The 8,724-nt window shown below is 44.1% G+C and overlaps 2 protein-coding genes and 1 long non-coding RNA gene across 6 annotated transcripts in view; 2 read left to right on the forward strand and 1 right to left on the reverse strand.

Moving 5' to 3' along the window:
• The window catches only part of LOC116853093, a 38,718-nt gene extending 33,020 nt beyond the window's left edge, over window positions 1–5,698 (forward strand). Inside the window, exon 3 of one of the 2 annotated variants that reach the window (XR_004379896.1) lies at window positions 4,079–5,692. Coding sequence is in view for 1 of the 2 variants with exons in the window: in XM_032833972.1 (XP_032689863.1) it covers window positions 4,079–4,127 (49 nt within the window). In the remaining variant the exon portion in view is untranslated. Of the gene's footprint in view, window positions 1–4,078 lie in introns of both variants that reach the window. The other variant, XM_032833972.1, reaches the window with a different exon arrangement.
• LOC116853050 (protein NDRG3) overlaps window positions 1–5,918 on the reverse strand; it is a 31,020-nt gene extending 25,102 nt beyond the window's left edge. For 2 of the 3 annotated variants that reach the window (XM_032833948.1, XM_032833939.1), the window contains exon 1: window positions 2,828–3,202. Coding sequence is in view for 1 of the 3 variants with exons in the window: in XM_032833932.1 (XP_032689823.1) it covers window positions 5,668–5,741 (74 nt within the window). In the remaining 2 variants the exon portion in view is untranslated. Of the gene's footprint in view, window positions 1–2,827; window positions 3,203–5,667 lie in introns of those variants that run through there. The other variant, XM_032833932.1, reaches the window with a different exon arrangement.
• Window positions 5,919–6,075: 157 nt separating this feature from the next.
• LOC116853101 overlaps window positions 6,076–8,724 on the forward strand; it is a 5,742-nt gene continuing 3,093 nt past the window's right edge. Inside the window, exon 1 of the long non-coding RNA XR_004379899.1 lies at window positions 6,076–6,350. This is a non-coding gene — a long non-coding RNA (uncharacterized LOC116853101). The remainder of the gene's footprint in view (window positions 6,351–8,724) is intronic.

Here is an 8,724-nt window from a genome sequence, read left to right on the forward strand (position 1 = left end):
ATTCATGCGTCAAGTATGCCTCTCTCGATGCAGGTTAATAGCCGGTGTATAACGCCGTGCGTTCGGTGAACCGCCCGATCCGAAACGATGACCGGCTTAGGAGCTGGGTTTATACTGGAAAGTTTCGACGCCATCGAGAGACTCGTGTTCTCGGTGAACTGCGAAACTTTCAAGTATATACGCCGTGGACGTGTACACACGATCAGTCGTGGGTCAGGCCGCACAAAAACGGAACGTGAATTCAGTTTGGATTCCGCGAGCGGATTCGATGAATATCGACGCGCTCTTCGGGCGGCTGGATCAGCTCTCGCACGGCTTGCTTACAACATCGGCCTCGCATCCGGCGGGCGGGGAATCGATCCGACCAGGACCTCTCCGGACGAGATACGATATGCATATCGCTGTCGGGGTACACGCGGTGATCGCCAATTCGCCGATGGACTTCCTCGCGCGTGTTGCAAGCGGCGTCCCCAGGGGAGTCGCGTATTGATTTTTCGCGTGGATACTCGCGTGTAACGTCGGGGTTAACCCCGTTTCTCGACGTCTAATTTTTCGCCCGACGTTGGCTGACCCGACGTCACAAAAGTCGTGCTCTACGACTGATCTACGATATCGGGAATTTCTGCGAATCGGCGTCACGTCGTAGACGAGACGGAAATTGAGGAGAGCTAACGAAATCGCATCTCATCAATCTTATCGGATTTTTTTTATGTTTACAACATATGCGCACACACAAAATAAGATATATTTTGAAAATTTCTTGTTTATTTCTCTTATTTGTTTTTCATTTTTCTACCGTCAGATGCCATTCATATTCAATGATAATACAGAAATTGATAAGATGCAATTTAGAAGACCGCTGTGATTTCACAACTCTCCCCTGTATCGGATTCGTCATCGCCAGATTTCAAGTGGCCCATCGATCCACGACTGATAGGGGTTGCGATTATCGAGGTTACGCGCGGTCGATCGTTCGCTATGCAAGACGTCGTTATTAATACCACGTATGTGGCTTATAAGAGAAGCTCATAGTGCGTCGTATCTGAAAATATGTATGTTACATACGCGGAACGTGTTTACGCAGCTATTTACGGATCGAAATATTTTCAGTGAAACTGCAGCAGGATCATTGAATCCTAGTCAGCAATATTTTTAGGTTTGTTTAAAAATTGCACTTATCACCAGGCACAAAGTTTCTTTGCGTTTTTGGGTCTCTCAGACTGTCACGTCGCACCCATCGAGCTACATCCTTCGTTCGTTTGAAGAGCGCGCGTTAATTTAGTAAAGAGTAATTGAGGGGACCGTCAAATTGCCGAGCCGTGTCTCCGCGGCATTTATTATGCTCCAACGTATGACAAGGTACACGAAGACGAAGCTGCACACAACGTGCACGCGTTCTTAGAGAGAATTCCTACGTTCCACTTTACGCTCCATTTTAGCACGATATTTTCCATCAGAGTAGATAATATGGAGTCACTTTAAAGTCAAAGCTGGGCTTAATGCACAGCTTTGAAAGCAAAGACAAGATTGATCCGGCAAGAAATCTTATCGCGCGTGACAGTCTATTTTTTTTTCTCTCTCTCTCTCTCTTTCTCTCATATCTCGTGACTATTTTTTCCATCTCACCAACTCGTGCATCGATCCAGCACGCTTCGAGCGTCATATGACCGCCGCCGAAGCAGCTGCAGGCTGCTACGTCCGCGATCAGATAGCGGCTGAGGAAATTGTCGGTCGTTACATTGGGAATTGGGATGGGTAAGGTGGCTCGCTGTTGCTCGGTATACTTTTTAGAAGACACGCGAAAGTTCCGAACAACGTACGCGTATCACCTTGATAAAACCACACGAAGAAACTGATTCCTTCTAAACCTTACGAGGCGAAACATTACGAAACATTTATCAGATCGAAACAAAAATTTAAAGGTCGACGTCTTGAAATATTGTTAAACCCAACAAACATGTTTAATTAAAAAATGATTAATTCGTGGCGGTATGCGTTATGTAAGCCCTCGAGCCACAGATGTCACGTTCCCAGGAACTTTAGGAGCGGAAACGATCCCGTCCCCATGCATCATTTAGCCGACGTCTTTCCCGACCGTAGGCGTGATCGCGTTCTTAAATTTCCAAAAGCGCGGGAGAGGAAAGTGGGAGAAGACAGGTGGAGGATCGACCGCTATAAGTCACGGGTCGCGACAGCGCGCGCGAGCGTGCCTGGTGGCTCGTGATCGAGCACCGACGACTGGCATCGACGTGTAGCAACCCTTTAGAATTCCACGACGTCTTACTTCGCCTCGGGAACGATCGATCGTCCGGTCTAACCCCGTTTCCTGATGGCCAGCCGTTCTCGCGGCCGGAGAAGCCGATCGCAGGCCGCTGAGGAGGCGACGACGCGCTACCGCGAGATCGCTCGTTTACTCTCGGTGATGTTGCGATCGATCTAGCGCGCTAGGTTCGACCTTCGGTCGCAACACGCCGTATGACTCAACCTACGTCACCTACGTCACCGATCGCGGTGCGCCGCCGGAGAACTTCCGTCGCCGTCGTCGTCATCGTCGTAGACGATAAGATTCGCGCGCGTGCACGCCGCGACCTACCAACACGATAATACCCATGGAGCGCGCTCACACGAACATTTGTTCAGAGGACGTATCGCGGAGAGACAGACAGACAGACAGACAGACAGATAGATAGACAGACAGGCCGACCGCTGGATCGATAGGTCGAAGTGGTTGAGAGATTTCTGAGAAGGGATGGCGACGAAGGCAGACAAAGGGCAGATGGGTGTAGGCTGGCCAAGAGAGAGAGAGGACAATTCGTCCGGGACTCACCTCTGCGTTCTGCGCGGGTCCCGCTGCGGGCTACGTGAACCGAAGAAGAGTTGCAGCTTTCGCGCGGTCTTTAAACGCGTTTAACCACGACGATGGGACCCCGACGGAATCGTGAGCGCTGGACGATCGGTTGAGCGAGGTCGCGCCTCTTCTCGTAGGAAAACGAGAGTCGCGTAACTCGGATCGATCGCGTCCAATGCGACGATGACAGCTGAATTTCGGCTGATCGTCTCTTTTCGATAACGCGGCGTGACGTTGCGTTGCGTTGCGTGACGTGCGAAGACGGAGCACCGCGACGAGACTGACGTTAAGGAGCGCACGGTGTTCCCAACGACGTTGTACGATTACTATTGGCGAGTGCACGGTTCCAACTACGGCCTGGTCAATGGGAATGCGCGCTGCTCTGTGCGCGGTGTATACCGGATCGAACCGGATTACGGACAGACTGTCGACATCTGCTCATGAACAGCTGCAGCCTGTCGCCTACTTTCAGCAGTTCCCCAGCAGTTCAGCTGTGGCTGAACGACGAAGGGAAACCTTGAGGTTTCGGTCGGTCAGTTACCAGCTGATCTTCAAAGGCGACCTTCTGGTAACAGTTCGCGCGCACACGAATTCGAAGAGACGAGGAAGACCCGCTCTCGTATCTGCTCGCTCGATTACACCGACGTGGTAGGAAACCACAATATCTTACATTGGTGCGCCGCGAGTATATACTCGCGACAGAAGGTGGAATTGAACTCCTGCGCATGTAATCGGCTGATTTGAGCGCTGAAGATCACGACGACCTTTGCCGCGCAAATTATGACTTAATTTGATGCATATTGATGCCAACGTATATAACAAGACGTCTTGGCATCTCTTCGATCTATTAATTTTTATTAATTTTGTAACTCTCTAAGCTTTTTCAAGTAAGAACACTTGACACCTGCTAACACACGATACAGGAATTTTCCGGTCGCAACCAGTCAAGCGCGAATATGATCAGTTGTAAGAATTTGCATGTCTTCTATATGCGATGGCTTGTCAGTGTCGTCTGATATTACATAAGCGGAATTAACAAATAAAGAATAGTTTTTTTTTTTCGCGCGAAAGACAGTCACGTCGTCTACGTGAAACATCTGTTCAACACCTCGCAATTACCTCGCAACGTCAAACGCGATCCAGAAATTCAATTGCATTCTCGAGTACCACGTTCCATCACTTACCCTCGTTTAGACCTTTTGATTGGCTCTCGTTTACTCTGTTCCTCAGATTAGCCCGCAAGAGCTGGGGTGCCTGTCTAAGCGACTGTCTCTCGTAATCGAGCCGGGCTGAGTAGCAGAAGAATGGAACAACGGACCGGAAGTGCTCTCGAGAGGGTTTAAGAGGCGCTACGTTTTATGGAATTCAGTCGGAGGCGAGCACGAGAGAGAGAAAGAGAGATTAAATGCGAGACGAAGGAAGACTGCGATGAGATCTCCGTGGATGGAATCGGTGCTCCGGAATTGCGAAACGTACGCCGAGAAGAGAGAGAGAGGGGGATTTAAAATCGCGAACCTCTCTATTATCCCAGGGCTCTCCTTGACGACACCGCGGAGTAAACGAGGACGCCTTCCGCTACGTCCATCCCGGCGACTGGATAATCCGCTTCGTGGATTACCGTGGCGGGTCTGCCTTATTTATGTTCGGTTAAAAGGATTCCAACACACGCTGCGAGCGTAACGTAGCATCGCGCGATAATTCAAAGAGATGACCACCGTACGTCATCCTGCCACCATTGGCATTACCGAAAAATTGTAACAGATTTGCGTGGACATTTTCATGGCGAGCTCCTTAGAAATATGTCGCACAATACGTTTCGCAAAATTCTCTCGCTCGCTATCGATAATAATAATTGTCGTCACTCTCGAAGACTGTTATCGATATTAGCGCGAGAATCGTAGGAGGAATCGAGGCTAGGCTAGGCGAGATATCCAGACACGATGCATCTCCTTTGTATTCGGATTCCCCCGATGCGCGACGCGATGCACCTGGACGCGCCTCTACACACCTTGAACTATCCCACCCGCTTCCACTCACAGCCTCCACTTTTGAGCGTCGCTGCTAACCTTCGGAATCCTCTCCGCAGGGTGATGTATATTTTCCCGAGTATATTCATCATAAAAATGTATATTTATGTATACTTCCGCCACTCCTCCACCGCTTGGTTATACATACACATATTGTTACCGCACATCACCCCCCGCGGGCGTCACCCTCACCGTCAGACTCGCCGTGTATGTACGCAAAGGGTGCTTTATAATGCGGAACGTAGCGGACATATTTCCCCTGTATACATCCCCTTTGCTAGTATGCGGTATTCCTTCGCGACAGAAGGGACCCGGGTCCTTTGTAGAAAAAACTCGTCGGGGGCGGTATTTAGTCTGTCAACCGCCGTGACGAATCGCCGCAAAGAGGGCCGGCTTTGGAGTTACATGAAATATCCGGTTATGCTTCGCGATAAAATTTAGATGCGGTTAGAGAACGAAATGTGTTTCACATCTTGCACTTATATTTCCCGAGCGATGCGAGCACACTCGAGTCGAAATTTTCATTACCATCCATATTAAAAGATCTGAAAAGAGTTAGAATCTCACTTTGTGGAAAGAACTCTTTTTTAGTATTTTTAGGAAAAAACAGATGTTCAAAATTACTCAATTGTCTTAAGATTTTGACAGATTAAGAAAGAAAGACTTGTAGTTTAAGAAGCATTATTAGACGCTGGATTTTAAATTTCAACTAGAGTATTTTTTATTCTCCGTAACTTTGTCAAACGTTCGTTAAAATTAGAAATCTCTTGCGTAATAAATGATTTTACATACATAGAAACATATAATGTATCGTTGCTCATGTCCCGGCAATCCGAGTCTTCTGTTCTGTCTTCCTGATTCAGCATTTTGTTCCGTCGTGACGTTTTAACACTCACGTAGTACTCACGTCGAAAAAAAAGCGCATTAAATAATTCCGACGAGAGGTTGATAAAATATTTTATCAACAGCCGATAGAATTAATCAATATAAAATTAAATAACGACCATCGAAAATTAAACGACACACGAGAATCTTACTATATTTAACCATCTCGATAATCCGAAATATTTTGTTTGACGTTATGATCTGTCCGCCGCCGAATGTATACGTCATTGTTTCGCAAACCGCGAGCAGCGATTGGCGGGAGAAATGTTGTCGTTTTTGTTGTTTGTTTTGGTAGTCTCCAGCGACACGTACCTTCTCTTTCTCCCAGTTATTACGTTTCGAGTCGACGAGCAACGTACACATACCGCAACGCGGAGCATATATAACGGCGCGTTAATTATCATTCCCGTTGGATCTTGAAATATTTAATATAACTCTCGTCGGTATCGCGTTAATTAACACACATTTCGATCGAATCGTACCTACGTGGGTGTCAGTGCTACTCTGGGGAGCTACAGCCGAGACTCAGGGTGCTGGATTGTAAAGCCAGAATTTTGGGACGTAGCCTGCAATATATCGTGTACTTCCAGGTGTGTTAAATTATTGATTACAAAGAAGATTACTGATTTTCATAGATGTTTAATGAACTTACTGAGAGTAAGGAGATACTAGAGTCGAAACAAAAAATTCAATGAATCTTTCAAATGCAGTTATATGGTTCTAAAATTGATATTTTTGTTCTTAGAAAAATCCTAAAAAATAGGTACCAAGTGTAAAATATTCTAAACATAAGATTTATTCCTTTTGTTTTGAGGGAAAATTTTTCCATGTTTAGAGAATTTTCTCTCAAAACAAGAAGAATAAATCTTATATTTAAAATATTTTATATACTTGGTGCTTGTTTTAGAGGATTTTTCTAAGAACAAGAATATCATTTTTTCAGTATAATAATATTCTTTGAACCACGAACTTTATCTTGAATTTATTAACTTCTTCTTTTCACTTTTGTTTAAATATATAATGTTAATATTACTATACTGAAATTATATACTGAAATTCGAGTTAAAATCTCTACAAGTGCACAAAAATATTCTATTTTTTTTATAACTTCTTTCTAAATACTTTTTGGAAACATCTCCAAGTTTTACCAGTACCTTTCTCGTCTCTTTCTCGTCTCTTTCTCAACATTAATAAAGAAATAAAGATTATAAGAAAAAGTGAGATAAAGAAAAGTAAAGAATAAACGCAGATAGAATATTGAGACAATCGAATATTAAATAATTCATGAAATCTTTTAAGCTTTTCAATATATAGAAAACCGCGATAAATAACTATTCATAGATTGTATAATATTACATTGTAAGGTTTTCCATTGACTTTTCACGCGCGTTCAAGAAAATTTATAGAATTGATATAAAAGCGGACTTTCGACTCGAGTATATTTAAAGAAAAAAAGAAAAAAAAATATATATACAAGTTTTCAATCTTTCAATTCAGAATTCCCTTATAGAAATATCATACTAAGAATCATTGATAATTACTTATTATCCAGTATTTTTAATACTGAAAATAAATAATTATCAATGATTCTTAGTATGATATTTCTATAAGGGTTATAATCTATATATACTTTAGACACAATGCATTCGAATCGAAAACTTGGTACTACACGTTATCTTTCAGGTCACGAATGCTTCGCTATTGATAAATCGATAGTTACTAACAATTTTTAGCCAGTCGCATTTATATCTAGCTATGCATTTAATTAATCTAAGAAACACGTTCCCGCTTTCTAGATTAATCAACAGTCATGAAACACGCATAGTTAGAAACGTAGGTGGCTGGTTGAAAATGTTCACTGACTATCGATCTATTAAATAGATCGATGCATCGAACGAAATCCGTGAATATATCCGCGGGACTAAAAGTGCGATCCACTAAACGCTACAAATGTTTTGAAGCATTTGCAGCGTCTAGTGAATCGCATTCTAAGTGCGTAGAGGTCATCGTTATTGCTCGTTGTCATTGCGCGCGACAACGACGATTGCGCCATCTTCGACCTTTCTACGCTAAGCAATCGCCATGAACACATCGATCGACATCGCTCCGCATTTCACGTCTTTTTTGTCCGTTAAAAGTCAGTTTGGTGCAGAAATACATATCGGGAGTGCCGAAATAACGATATGCGATCGTCAGGAGGTATCGTAAGTACGTCAGTAGCGAATCCTTCCCCCGATTTTCGAGAGTACCGATGTCGATGTCTATCACTCTCTCATCATTACCGTCGACTCACTCAAGTAGTAATAGAATCGGACAACTGTCAGATTTATTGATCGGGAGTTAGAAACGCGATGATGATTACAGAGGAAAAGAGAGATGAAATAACGCCAGAGATATACGCGATGCCGAATCTCGGATGATAGTGTCGGTCTATTAACGAGAGGGAGAGAGATACCCGCAAGAGTACATCTTTGTCGAGCCGTTCACGTCTTGGCGCGCATCTCGCCAGCGTAATCGTCAATTGCGTGGCTATCTTTGAAATCGACCTTTTTGCGTCGAGCAACACATGGATAACGTCATGGACACATCGATCGCTCCACGTTTTACTCGATTTTTGTTCATCGAAAGTAAGTCTCGCGCGGAAATAAATGTCAAGAGTGTCGAAAATAGCGACGTGCGATCGTCGGGACATGCGGTGAATACGTTATTAGGGAGTAATCTTCTCATTTTTCAGTTCATCTAATTGATGCTTGTCGCGTCGTGACATGTCGAGTCGACGTCTCTTACACTGTTATTATTACTTGTTGTTATTATTGTTACTTGTAATTATCATCGACTTTCTCTAATAATAGAATCAGACAAGGGTCAGATTTATTGATCAAGAATTAGAATTCGGTGATAATTTGAGGGTACGGTAAAGGGAATTTTATATATATATATGTGTGTGTGTGTATATATGTGTGT

The sequence above is a fragment of the Odontomachus brunneus genome, unplaced genomic scaffold, assembly GCF_010583005.1.
Source record: "Odontomachus brunneus isolate Ranch 3 - 2012 unplaced genomic scaffold, Obru_v1 Obru_scaffold_006, whole genome shotgun sequence".
NCBI lineage: Eukaryota > Metazoa > Arthropoda > Insecta > Hymenoptera > Formicidae > Odontomachus > Odontomachus brunneus.